The 14829-nt window shown below is 45.9% G+C and overlaps 1 protein-coding gene across 1 annotated transcript; it reads right to left on the reverse strand.

The window, feature by feature from the left end:
• Positions 1–4481: 4481 nt before the first annotated feature.
• Positions 4482–7841, reverse strand: LOC116006737. Its single transcript, XM_031247226.1, has 2 exons — positions 6381–7841; positions 4482–6335 (listed from the first exon to the last, which is right to left on the reverse strand). Exons 1-2 carry the CDS (start codon positions 7839–7841, stop codon positions 4482–4484), a joined length of 3315 nt encoding a protein of 1104 aa, XP_031103086.1.
• Positions 7842–14829: the final 6988 nt, after the last annotated feature.

Raw genomic sequence — 14829 nt, forward strand, 5'->3', positions numbered from 1 at the left:
GGCTGTTGTTTGGCGCCAGGTCCCGGCCCGGCCGCGCACCGGGTGCGCTGGGCGCGCCGTGATCGGGCGCTGCCAGCGCCCCCGCCGGCGGCCACGCCGGCCCGTCGGCGACACCCTCACTGACCCGGGCCCCCCTCTCCGTGGACACCTCAACCCAGCCCACCATCACAAGCCCAATAAATCCAGCCCACACCCAATATCCCCATCACGAGTCCCCCACTTCATTTAGGTAATTTTATTCCTAAATGAAGTAAGAATAAGTCTTTGAATCAGAATCGGCTACATGCCCAGATTTCAGGAACCATCTCCGTATTTAAAGCCAATCCATCCACTCAGTACACCCTGAACCCTAAAATTCCCATACCTCCTCCCCTATTTAAAGTTGATCCATCCATAATACCCCACACCCTGAACCCTAAATCTCTCATACCACCTCCCCTACTTCCTCACTACCGCCGTGCCGCCTCACGCCGCAAACGGTCGCACCTCCCACGCTCGCACCGCCCTCCAGCCGATCCGCCACATCGCCCATCGCCGCCACACCGCGCTATGCCCGCGCCCCCCGCCGCAACCGCTCGGCCGATCCGCACAACCTGCGCCGCCCCGCCGCACGGCCACGCGATTCGCACCACCTGCGTCGCTCAGTCGCACGATCACGCCGATCCGCACCCGTCGCCCAGCGGCACCCGCACGGCCACAGCGATCCGCAGCCCGCGTCGCCCATCCGCAACCGCCTCCTCGCCTGCCCGAGCCGTCCCACCGCCGGCCGCCTCCCCGCGGTCTCTTTTCGCCTCATCACCGCAAGACATACCCCGCCCACAGACACCCAACGAGCCCATGATTATCTCGCCCCCCAACACCGGTTTCGGATCCTTCGGGATTGCCCGTTCACCTTTCACCCCTATGCAAACTATGCCCACGATTATGGACACCCTCTCACGCCCCACCAGGCCTCCATCGTCTTCCCATACTCCACTTCCATTTTCCACTCAAGGCCGCAGCTTGGATCCCACGGTCCCTCGTGGTGTTCGATCAAAACTCACGCAGCAGGAGTTGAATTCCTTAGATGAGTGGCTGGGGGAAGGAGTGCAGATGATGGTCCCCCGCGACCTTCAGAATATGGTTGAACCCCCTGACAACCGGGTTATGGCAGTCCACTATCACGCGATCCAGGGGGGTTTACAGTTTCCACCCCATCCTCTGACGCTAGCATTCCTCACGAGCCACAACATCGCGCCTTGTCAGCTCACTCCTAATGGACACAGGTTCATCACTTGCTTCATCACCCGGTGCCGGGAGGTTAAGGTAGCCCCTTCCCTATCCCTCTTATTGCACGTATTTCATGTGAACCAAAGCGGACCCTTCCTCCACCTTCAACCCATATCCGGGTATTCTTTTGTGACCTCCTTGCCGTCCTTGGTTAAGAATTGGAAGGAGAAATTTGTGTACGTGAGCTACAACCCTGGGGCAGCCGGATATGGCTTCAGCACCGCCTGGGTTCAATTCGTTGTTCCCTTCACGGCGCCTTCTTACGAGGGCTTAGACGCAGACCGAGCCAAACTGTGCGGGGATGGCCCATCCGACCATCGGAGATATCACGACCCCTTGTTGGTGAATCAGCTCAGCGATGGCCCTCCTTTACGTGAGTGCTCTCTCCCCTCTTTCCCCCTTTTTTTTTTTTTTTACTCATCTCGTGTGCCNTTTTTTTTTTTACTCATCTCGTGTGCCACGCAACCCCTGTTTCCAGTACACCCAGTATGCTCCGGGTGTACAATACTCGTGGTAAGCCCACTCCTTCACACACCCAATCGGACGATGAGGAGTCCTCAGTCGGTGTGATGGCTGACCCCACACTGGATGGCGCGGAATCTGGTGCCATTTTCTCTCCCTCCCGTGGGGCTCCGCCGGTCATCGCCATCAACAGCCTTGCTAGAGTCGATCGCCCCTCTGGGTCTCCCGGGTCTCCCTCAATTGAATACGATCCCCATGATCCCCTGTTCGCGAGGGGCCACAGCGGAACCTCTCGTCCCAGGCCACTTCGCCCTTATCACCCGGATCATATCGACTTCATACGTCGCGGGGTGCGAGAAATGGTGCCTGCCCAGACTCGGTTTTGGATGGACAGTAGTCCTATGGACGCCTTGAGTTCGCACTTTGTGGGGGATCTGATGAATGTGAGTACCCTTCATCTTTTTTTTTTTTTTTTTTTTGTTTTTTGTTTTTTGTTTTTTTTTTTTTGTTTTTGATCCTGACCTCCCCCCCCCCCCTTTTTTTTTTTTTTTTTTTTTTTTTTTGTTTTTTGTTTTTTGTTTTTTTTTTTTTGTTTTTGATCCTGACCTCCCCCCCCCCCCTTTTTTTTTTTTTTTTTTTTTTTTTTTGTTTTTTGTTTTTTGTTTTTTTTTTTTTGTTTTTGATCCTGACCTCCCCCCCCCCCCTTTTTTTTTTTTTTTTTTTTTTTTTTTGTTTTTTGTTTTTTGTTTTTTTTTTTTTGTTTTTGATCCTGACCTCCCCCCCCCCCCTTTTTTTTTTTTTTTTTTTTTTTTTTTGTTTTTTGTTTTTTGTTTTTTTTTTTTTGTTTTTGATCCTGACCTCCCCCCCCCCCCTTTTTTTTTTTTTTTTTTTTTTTTTTTGTTTTTTGTTTTTTGTTTTTTTTTTTTTGTTTTTGATCCTGACCTCCCCCCCCCCCCTTTTTTTTTTTTTTTTTTTTTTTTTTTGTTTTTTGTTTTTTGTTTTTTTTTTTTTGTTTTTGATCCTGACCTCCCCCCCCCCCCTTTTTTTTTTTTTTTTTTTTTTTTTTTGTTTTTTGTTTTTTGTTTTTTTTTTTTTGTTTTTGATCCTGCCCCCCCCCCCCCCCTTTTATTTATTTATTTATTTATTTATTTTATGTAGGCCTCTATGCAGGCTATTGGGCTTCAACAGCGTTTGCAGGAGGCTTCTCAGGATTATGCCGCCTCGGAAGAGGCGCTTCGGGAGCTAGGAGAGCGTCATCAACAGCTTCAGGTGACGCACGAGGCCACGTTGAAGGAACTGGACGCCCTCAAGACTACGTTGATGGAATTTGATGTCCTCAAGACTGCCCACGCGGATCTGCAACTTGCTCACTCAACTCTCCAAGCCGAACACGAGAAACAGTAGGTTGCCCATACCCGTGCCTTGGAGCATGCCATAGAGGATTGGCAGGGGACGGAGGATTTTTCCCGCGCAGCTGACGATTATGCTTGTTCGCGTATGCCAGGCCTGCTCAGATATTGGTTGTCTTCTCCTGAGCGTTCTGGCCAAGCTATGGTAGATGCCATGTGCCTCATTGACCCCGCATGGACTGCTCTCCCTGCAGGTTTGCCAATGCAACGCACACCCCCACACCGGTTCGTGAGTTGCCTCCGAGCAGTGCAACTCACTCACCCACACCCTGTCGCCTTATTGACTGGACCGCCTACCCCGCGGGTCCAATGCACGTGGGTTGCCCCAAGCGATGCAACCTCCGTGCCTTATTAACCAACGCATGGACCGCCGGGCGGTCCCATGCGCGCGCATGTGGGTTGCCTCCACGCCACCCACACGCCCCTGCTCGCCTTATCCACAAGGCCATGGCCCAACCACCCTGCGGGTCCCATGCGCCTGCATCCTGATTAACCAACGCATAGACCGCCAGGCGGTCCCATGCGCGCATGTGGGTTGCCTCCACGCAACTCACACGTCCCGCCCGCCTTATTAGTTAACCAACGCATGGACCGCCAGGCGGTCCCATGTGCGCATGTGGGTTTTGTACCAACCCACACGCCCCGCTCGCCTTACTCACGGACTGACTACCCTGCAGGTCCGGCGTGTGGGTTGCAGCAATGCAACGTATTTAACCAACGCATGGACCGCCAGGCAGTCCCATGCGCGTGTGGATTGCCTCACGCAATTCACACGCCCCGCTCGCCTTATCCACAGCGCCATGAACCGACGAGGGTCCGCACCCGCGTTGGATTTTATTCGTTTATTGAAGTAAGCGAGGAAATTATGAAGAGTGTACCACCCGCGCGCCGTCGAGGCCGGTAGTTTTATTGCCATTTCGATGGAAAAACTCGCTAAGTGCCTTCCTCGGATCAATTCCGAGTGAATGGCCTGTACCGTTATTTAACTCGTCTGTCCACTATTGGAAGAATTTTTTCAGATGGTGGGTATTCCACACCCGGTCGATTGGGACCCTCTGCATCGTTTCCAATTTGTAAGTGTTTTCCCGAACCACCTGGCGAATCCTGTATGGTCCTTCCCAATTTTGTGCTAGCTTGCCGCCTTGTAGGGGTTTACTAGCCTCCCTTCTACGTAAGACTAGATCCCCCTCCTGGAGGCCCCTCGGTCGTGCCCGTGAATCGTGGTAACGCTTTATTGTTCTTTGATATGTTGCCGTATGTCGACTAGCCGTCTCCCTTCTTTCCTCTAAAAGACTTAACTCCACTCTCATGCTTTCGTCATTCTGGCCAGAGTTGTAACGCTCACTTCTCTCGGTGGGCATGGCAGATTCCAAAGGATTTCTCGCCTCGCACCCATATGTTAGGGCGAAGGGTGTTTCTCCGATGGCCTTTCTGGGGGGTAGTTATGTACGCCCACAATATAGTAGGCAACTCTTCGTACCACGCGGATCCGGCGGTCTCTACTCTCTTTTTTATGCCGTCCAGGAGGGTACGGTTTACGTTTTCTACTTGCCCGTTAGCCTGGGGGTAGGCTACTGCTGCCTTAACGTGCTCCACCCCGTGGTATGCGCAGAAGCGAGTGAAGTTTTTATTATCAAATTGTTTTCCGTTGTCTGATACGATTTGCAGAGGTACCCCAAACCTTGTGAATATGTGCTTCCACACGAATCTTCGGCACTGATATTCAGTGATCGAGGCGAGGGGCTCCGCCTCTACCCACTCGGTAAAGTAGTCTACCGCCACTATTATGAACTTCAGGCCGCCCACACCCCTGGGAAAAGGCCCTAGCAGATCTACGCCCCAGCGCGCAAAGGGGATGGCGGATGTCACCGGGGTATAGTAAGACGCTGGTCGCCCGGGGAGTATCGCGAAGTGTTGGCATGCGGGGCACTTCCTCACATACTCTAGGCAATCAGCCCTCAGGCGGGGCCAGTAGTACCCCTGGAGGATGATCTTTCGTGCAAGGGTTTGGGCCCCTTGGTGGGCCGCACACACCCCTTCATGCATCTCGGCAAGTACCTTGTTTGCCTCGACCTTAGTTAGGCAGCGGAGTAGCGGCCCCCCGAAGGATAGCTTGAATAGATTTCCACCTATTATTTGATACGATGGGGCCATAGTTACTACTTTACGCGCCCTCGTCGGGTCGTTCGGTGCAGTCCCGTGCTTTTTATAGAGAATCATCTCCTGCATCCATTCGTCCGGGGCGGGGTGGATGGCACATACTTCTTCCCTCTTGATGCTAGGCGCGCTTACATCGACAGTGGTGATTATCTGGGAGACATACCCCAAATGGTCCTCCAAGCCCTGCGTGACTCTAGATAAGAGGTCGGCTTCTCCGTTCTCTGCTCTAGGGATTTGAACCAACTCCCATCGCTCGAAGTCGGCCAATAACCTTTGCACCACCTCCTTGTACTGTCTCATCCGGTTCTCTCGAGTTTCAAATTGGTTGTTTACATGGCCCACCACGATCCTGGAGTCGGATCGGATTGTCAGGCTACTCACTTGGAGTGCTCTGGCCAATTTCAACCCTCTTACCAAGGCTTCGTATTCTGCTTCGTTGTTGGACACCGGGAAGTTGAACCTGAAGGCTTGGTAAGCCTTAAAGCCCTCCGGGGATATAAGTACTGCCCCGCCCCCGCAACCCTTCTTGCTAGATGCTCCGTCAGTGTACATTTCCCAGTCTCTGGGCTTCCTATCTGATTTGCCCGGCTCATCGGGGATGGTGCATTCCACTATAAAGTCCGCCAATGCTTGACCTTTTATCGCTGCCCGCGGGCGGTATTCCAGGCTATATTGCGTGAGTTCCATCGCCCACTTTACCATCCGGCCCGAGGATACCGGATTTCTTAGGATCGACCCTAAGGGTTGGTCTGTCAGCACTATCACGTGGTGCGCTTGAAAGTAGTACACCAATTTTCGCACGGTTCTGATGAGGGCGTACACCATCTTTTCAAGGGGAGTGTATCTCAACTCAGCGTCGTGCAGGGCTTTGCTCACGTAGTAGATGGGCTTTTGGACTCCCATTTCCTCCCTCACCAGTACCGAGCTAATGGCGGCTGGCGCCACCCCCAAATACACATATAACACCTCGCCTTTCTCCGGCTTCGACAGGATGGGCGCCGATGCTAGGTATGCTTTGAATTGGTCGAAGGCTTCCTGGCATTCAGGGGTCCAAGCGAAACCATTTTTCTATTTCATCACCTGGAAAAAGGGCAATGATTTCTCCGCCAGTTTTGACATGAACCTGCTTAGTGCAGCCAACTTCCCGTTCAATCGCTGGACCTCCTTCACTGTGGTGGGGTGTTTCATCTGCAAGATGCTCTGCGCCTTTTCAGGATTGACCTCGATTCCCCTATGGGTGACCATGAAGCCCAAAAATTTTCCTCCCTTTACTACGAATGCACATTTTTTTGGGTTTAGGCGCAGGTTCTTTTGCTTCATGATCTCGAAGCACTTGGCTAGATACTCTGGATGGGTTGAGGCCTCCTTGCTTTTTACTAGCATATCGTCAACGTAGGCCTCCATGATGTTTCCAAGTAAGTCCTTAAATACTTCTGCCACCATGCGGGTGAAGGTGGCGCCCGAATTTTTTAGGCCGAAAGCCATGACTCTATAGCAATATACACCATCCGGGGTGACGAACGCCGTTTTTTCTTCATATTCATTCGCCATGAATATCTGGTGATACCCCTTAAACGCATCCATGAAGCTGAGCAGTTGGCACCCGGCGGTTTCATCTACCAGCTGGTCGGTGCGGGGTAGGGGAAGGAGATCCTGAGGGCAAGCTTTGTTGAGGTCCGTGTAGTCCACGCACATTCGCCATGTGGGGGGTTTTGGGGCCAGCACGACGTTGGCTAGCCATGCTGGATACATCACTTTTCGGATATGGCCTATTGCCAACAACGTGTCTACCTCCGCTTTCACAAAAGCTCTTCGATCAGCCGACAGGTGGCGGCGTTTTTGCTTAATGGGTCGGAAACTCGGATCTACTGCCAATTTTTGTGTGATAATGGAGCGGTCTATGCCCGGCATGTCCTCCGGGCCCCAAGGGGCGAATACTATGGAGTACGCCCTTAGGACGGTCATCACCCGCTCCCGTAACTCAGGGTCGAGTCCTTTGCCTATTCTGACACATCTGTCGGGGCGACTTGGGTGTAGTGGGATTTCTTCTAGCTCTACTACAGGTTCTGGTCCGGTACTTCTCTCCCTCTCCGGCTCTACGGTATGAACCGGCAGGGGGCCTGCCACCAGTTTCTCACATGCCGCGCTATAACATTTCCGAGCTAAGTGCTGGTCTCCCCTAATGGTCCCCACTCCTGCCACCGTATGGAATTTTAGGCACAAGTGCTCCATCGAGATGAGTCCTCCTAAGCCTACCAGCCCTGGTCTCCCCAAGATGAGGTTGTGGGCACACGTCACCCTGACTACAACAAATTCCATGTGCATTTCTCGAACACGGGGTGGGGTGCCCAGCTCGACCGGCAAAGTTATTGATCCTTCCGTTTCCACCGTGTCTCCAGTGAACCCGGCCAACGGGGTCCGTACGGGTGTAAGCTGGTCCTCGCTGAGTCCCAGCTTCAGGAATACGTCATGGTACATGACGTTGACGCTGCTTCCGGTGTCGACCAGTACTCTCCTTACGCGCGTGCCGTTGACCACCATCGAGATCACGAGGGCGTCCTTCGGGGCAGTTGACCTCGCCGGAAGGTCTTTGTCCGAGAACCAGATGGGTTCCCGTCGAGGCTTCTTCGTGGCCGGGCGGTCATCGACAACCCCCACGAAGGCCTGTTCCCCTAAGGCTTCCCCTCCGAATAATGACGTTAACTCGTGTGGGACTTGTTCCCTGGGTTGGGTTTCCCTTCTTCCCTGCCCCTTCGGGGGTGGGAGGTCATGCTACCCCCGGACTTTGAGGACCCTTCCGTTCGCGACCTCTTGCTCCCTTCTTCCTCCAGGTGTTTTAGACGGTTCGCTTCCTCCGCCTCCGCATAACGGTCGGCTTTCATCATCAGCGACGTGTAGGTCCTTGGCGTTTTGCGGCGTAGGCTTTTATATAGATCCCCCGCCCTCAGGGCGGAGATGAACATGGCAATGGCCGACCTGTCATCCATGTCCTTCACTTCGGCCTCCTCCGTTCGCCAACGGACAAGGAATTCCATCAGGGTCTCACCCTTCCCTTGCTTTAAGCTCGCGAGGTGTGTGAAATGTTTTTTACTCCTCCCCCGCATGAAACAGGTGATGAATTTCATCGCCAATTCGTGAAATGAACCGATCAATCCACCGGGTAAGTTGGTGAACCAACGCTGAGCCCCTCCGGCTAACGTGGAGAAGAAGGCTCGGCACATGGCCGCCTCGGACGACCCCATCAGCATCATGGCGGCCTGGTAGGACAATATGTGTTCTTGCGGGTCACCAGTTCCATCGAACCTCCTGACGTTAGGCGGTTTGAAGTTGGGCGGGAGAGGTTCGCCCATGATCTCCGAGGTAAACGGCGGGGTGATTGTTATCTTGGGTACGACTGGATGGTCTCCCAACTCTTTCCACCGGATTAACTCTTCCATTTTCGCGTCGATTCTACGGACCCAGTCCTCGCGGGGATCGGTTCGTCGGTTAGCCCAACGTTCCATCGGGCGATAAACACTTTCGCCCTCTCCTTCCAAACTAACATCCCCCGATACTTGTCGCCCCCGCACGTCTGTTTGGGAAGGGCGAGGGACAATGATGTCCTGTCGCCTTCCATTTGGGGGTTCGGCCGCACTAGGCTGGCTGCCTTGTGCAGCGCGATCCCCGTGTTTTCTGCCCTCTGGGAGGGCAGGATGCCCCTCTGCTCGGACCGAAACCAATACTTCGTCTCCTCCTCCATTTCTCCCAGAGGCCGGGCCCCCTGGCTGTTCAGTAGGTGGGGCAACCATTGTACCAGGAACCAACTCAGAAATATGACTGGACTTGGGGAACTAACCCTTGAGGGTTTGTGTGAAGAACACGTACTTTCAGTATCAGTACCCACAGATGGTGCCAATGATGGTTTTAACGGATCGGGTCCACCATAAACCGGATATGGGAGGCCAGGTCGAACAGATTAGGACCCAGGCGGTTACAGAAGCAACTGCAAGAATCGAACCCGCGACAGGGGGTTGAAAATAAAGAGCGATACCACTAGGCCGTAGTATTTGCCGTGTTTCTGATGTGTCTGATGAATACCCGAACCCCCCCTATTTATACTGGCTCCCCTCCTCTCAAATTCGCCCACGCGTACGCTTCAAGATCTCACTCCAGCTCCTTGCGCCACGTGGTCCACGCACGCACGCCACCCCGCTTGACCCCCCTATAACACCGCCGGCACGAAGGGGGTGGCGCCAAACCACGGCCTGGCCGGCGCGAGGCGACGCCAGGTCCCGGCCCGGCCGCGCACCGGGTGTGCTGGGCGCGCCGTGACCGGGCGCTGCCGGCGGCCACGCCGGCCCGTCGACGCCCCGCCGGCGACACCCTCACTGACCCGGGCCCCCCTCTCCGTGGACACCTCAACCCAGCCCACCATCACAAGCCCAATAAATCCAGCCCACACCCAATATCCCCATCAATACATTTATCTTATTGTTATTATACAATATCATAGAAATTCTAGAAATTTTATCGCTATTCATATTTAATAAGTGACATTTTGACTTGTTTTGTCTCTTATTTTGTGCTCTATTTGATTGATTGTTGATGGGTTTTGAGCTGTGTTGCACTCTTAATTGCTTGTTTTTGGTTTGTAAGCAATGATAAGGAAGCTGTGATGAATTGAGCATGCATGAAATGATGATTTTTGGTAAGATTTGGAGTTAATTATGACAGCTCGAAGAGACACAAAGATGCAGTTTAAAATGCATGGGAGACCAAAAAAGGCACAAATTGAAGGCTTACAATTGATCACAATCGACTCCATGGGGTGAGGATGAGCATGGAGGGTCCGAATTACTTTATAAAGTGATTATCGACTAGACACTTAGAACTAAAAGAAATTAGGAATGTATGTGCATGCCTATTCCATAATTAATATGATAATAATGACAAAAATGGCGTACGAAATCCCCCTCCCAATATAATTAAATCAACTACCAAGATGTTGTTTAGTGAGGTAGCTAGTCGATGGGATGGCAAGATATTTAAGGTCTCAAATATCTGGAAACTTCGACTCCAATATTGAAATTGAAGAGCGAGCTGAAACACCGCTGGCAAAATATGGCGGAGCCACCTGTGAATCCGCCGTGATACACCATTCCTAAATGCTTGCTTACGTCTACAATACATCATCATTTATCACCACCCATTCTTTCGAAATAGTGACCAAATAATATGTTAATAATCAAAGATATCACGTCCACAACTTTACCAGATACATGAACTTAAAACATTATGATTATTAACAGATAGTTAAACTTAAAATATTATAATTATTAAATCAATTACTTGATCAATTTATATCTCGTTCTAACGATTAATAGGGTAAGAATGTAAATTTAACATGTATTCTTGTGATCGATATATAATAATTAATTACAAATTTAGAAGTATATAACTCTCCAAGCATATCATAATAGAAAAAGTCATTAACTCTCCAAGCATGCATGTCATAAAAGAAAAAGTCATTTAAGTATGCAATTCAATTTAGTTTTCCTACCTACGTCAGTTGAAAGAAAAGGTGTCCTATAAGCTTAGGACATGTTTGAATAATTGTTTCTTTACCTTGTTTGTAACTTGTTCTGGTCTTCTCCGTGTTCGTAGGATTTGTGGTTTGTTGAATTCCACAATAAATAGGTTAAAATAGTTGTAGTTGTCTGATCTTTAGTGATGTAAAATTAGTAGATAGATTATAATAATTAGTTAAAGTTATGCACGTAATCTAAATATGATGTTATTTAATTTGTTTAATTCATAGCAGGATTGTCAATCCAAATTAAATATAGCATTTATATCAAGATGAAATGTAATACTTAAACTAGCAAATATAATACTAAATCAAGAAAAAAATATTTAATATAGCATTCAGATCAACTCTAGCTGTTACAATTGTTGGATAATTAGTAGAATAATAAAAGTATTTAATGTGGTCATTTTGAGACAACATTTTAAGTGTAGTCCACTTTTAATCCGGGATGATTCAAAATTGGTTTGGGTTGTACTAAGTGAAATGGTGAATTTGATATAGTATATACATACTCTAAGTGAAATGGTGAATTTGATATAGTATATACATACTCAAAATGGATAATGTGTGAGTTGCGAAATTAATTTTCAAAATATGTTAATAAAGTTGTAAAAATAGAGCTTTGAAAGGCATTGAAAATGGTTTTTGTCCCACATTAAAAAATTGTGTAGGTTTACACTTATATAAATACATTTCAGTTATTTAAGAAGTTTGAACAATGTTATTTGAAGATTTCTCTTGTATTTTTTCTCTTTACCGAATTGTATATTAATATTCAGTGCAACCTATTGTAACATACTAGGAATTAGTCTCTTAACAATCGTACTAGGAAGTACTCTATCAAACTAAAATTTCATATTGTATTCTTAATTAATTGGTTACTTAATAACAAAATACACTCTTGTTACTCGATCAACGTTTTATTTATAATATATTAATATTACCACTGCTCTTTCAAACAGCTGGGTACCAACACGTGACAATAATAGATAAAACCACCAAAAAAAAAAATGGTTTCCTCGTTTACAAGCATATAAAAATTAGACTTATTCGCCGCCATAAACTAACAAAGATAATAACGCCAATTGTCAATCCATTAAGCGTAAGCACTTATCATATATAATTTCTTCTGGAATTTGGTGAGGTCATGTTTTAAATTTATAATTGCATTGTCAACAACAAATCCAATATATATGATTTAGAAAGTAAACCCTCCTCTCAATGTACAAATAATTAAAGGGAGAATGGCATATTTAGTCCCTCAGTTATAGGGATAGTGTAGACTCAGTCCCTGAGTTATGGCCGTATCCGAATTTAGTCCCTGAGTTATTCGCAAAGTGGCGAGATTAGTCCCTGGCCATTAAATTTGACGAAAAAGTGATTTTGATATAAGAAGAAGAATAAAATGTGAATTTCTTATTTTACCCCTCAAATTTTGAATATTTTTTATTTTTTTCTTCAAATTTAATGGTCATGGACTAAACTCGCCACTTTGCGAATAACTCAGGGACTAAACTCGGATACGACCATAACTCAGGGACTGAGTCTACACTACCCCTATAACTCAGGGACTAAATATGTCATTTTCCCATAATTAAATACACACAAATATATAATTATATATAGAGAGGGGGAGTGAGAGAAATTATTGATTTATACCTATTTGTATTATATTATACAAAGATTAATTTATTGTCAAAATTTTTTTTTGGGAAAGCTCTTCTAACCTTTGTTACTCCATTTATGAAGTCCAGCATTAATTTTTTGAGAGGAAAAGTGTCTTATGTCATAATACGGATTTAATGGTGAAAATTTTTCGTCAAAAGTGAAATAACACATAATATGATTCTAAATTCTAATCACATCTCTTTCTATTCTTTACTCGCTCGCTCACCCTTCTCTACCTCAACACTCATTCTTTGTAACACTAATTTTATTTGGACATTATTACTTACCAAAATCTTGAGCTGAATAAACCTCTTACCCATGTATTTTTTAAATGAAAAACAACGTTGGGTAATTGTTGAACTTCGAATTTAAAATAATATTAAGAAGAGGAAGAAAAGTGGGTTTTCCAATTTTCAAATGGAAAACAAAAAAATTGTTTGAAAATGATTTCCATATTCATGAACGTGTCTATAAAGTTTGGAACTTTGGAAGTAGTTGGCTGCTTTCTCCCTTCGAAGATGGCACAGTGTGTGTACGCTCTGAAAATTGAATATAATAATTTTGACAATGTTAATTGGCCGTAAAATTCAAGTATTTAACCACCCAATTAACTGTACATGTAAAACCAAAACCAAATAAATAAATAAAATAATTAAATAATATATGCACCCAAACGATTCAGGTCAGAATTGTTCCTAGTCTGAAATGTCAACTATTGTTCACAATTTTGAATATCTTTTGACTATCGATGTTGACCCATCACCTATCATATATAACTATATTATATTGTTTCATAATATAATATACGAATTAAAAACAAAACAAAAGTTATTAAAGATTTATCATCGTCGTCGTTATTATTATTATTATTATTATGAAATACAGTTGAAATGGTCAAAAGAGTGTGTCGAATTCTAGAAACATGGTATGGTGGAGGTGAACAATAAGAAGACAATACAGAAGAATAAGAAATAATAAGACAATATACAGAAGAATAGGAGAGAAGGTTCCCTGCACAGCATAGATTGTGTTATTATTACTTTTCTATGTATACATTCAATCTCAAATATAACTTCAGAATTATCTTGAATAACAAAAGATTACTTATACTTTTAAAAATATTTTTTCATCCTGATATTTATATTGATTGGTTGGAATTGATTAAAACTAAGGGTGCGTTTGGTTCGCACATGGGAATCGGAATCGGAATGGGTATCAAATACTTGGTAATGGTAATGAGTTTTGGTGAAAGTATTTAGGGTGTGTTTGGTTGGTGGGTTTAGGCATAAGGAATGGGTATGAAAGTGATTGCTTGTGTTTGGTTGATAGGTTTTGTGAATGCTACTATGGGTTTGGAATACCCCATTAATGATAAAACCCATACCCTTATTATATAAGGGTTTCATCTCCCTTCCTCCTTTATTCCTCAACTATTAATAATCATTCCCATTCCATCCAACTACCAAACATGCTAAATACTTTCACCAAAACCCATTACCATTACCAATTATTTGATACCCATTCCGATTCCGATTCCCATGTGTGAACCAAACACACCCTTAGCATGTTTGGTAGTTGAGTGGAATGGGAATGATTATTAATAGTTGGGGAAGAAATGAGGAAGTGAAATGAAACCCTTATTTAATAAAGGTATGAGTTTTCTCATTAATGGGGTATTCCAAACCCATACTAGAATTCTCAAAATCTATCAACCAAATACTAGCAATCACTTTCATACCTATTCCCTATGTCTAAACCCTCCAACCAAACACACCCTAATAATAAATCAATAAAAGGAAAGTGGTGTATCACTATCTGAAACAAATAATAATCAATCAACACGTAAAAAAAATTATAAAGTAAAATAAAAATATGCAATATTTGTGTGCAATCTAATATATAATTGAAGTCACTAACTCATCTACATGAATGAGATGACACAAACCTTTTCCAACTGAAACAAAGATTTTAGATTCAAATTAAACCTGATTAGTGCCGGATAAAAATGTCATTAATAATTTACACAAAATCTGGATATTATAATAAAGAGTTGGTATTTGGTAAAGACTTAAGAATTCAATTAATTATATCCTTAAAAACTTTTTTTTTTCTAAACTTAGAGATTCATTCCTAGTTGTGAAATGTGAATACATTTTTATTTTATATATATGCAATGAAGAAAGATGAAGGAAACTTCATGTATAGAAGCCAAGATAGAATAGCCCTCTCACAACCTACCCTTCTATATAAACGAACCACACAACATCGTACCTCTCATTCCCCACTTCAATCATA

The sequence above is a fragment of the Ipomoea triloba genome, chromosome 15, assembly GCF_003576645.1.
Source record: "Ipomoea triloba cultivar NCNSP0323 chromosome 15, ASM357664v1".
Lineage (NCBI taxonomy): Eukaryota > Viridiplantae > Streptophyta > Magnoliopsida > Solanales > Convolvulaceae > Ipomoea > Ipomoea triloba.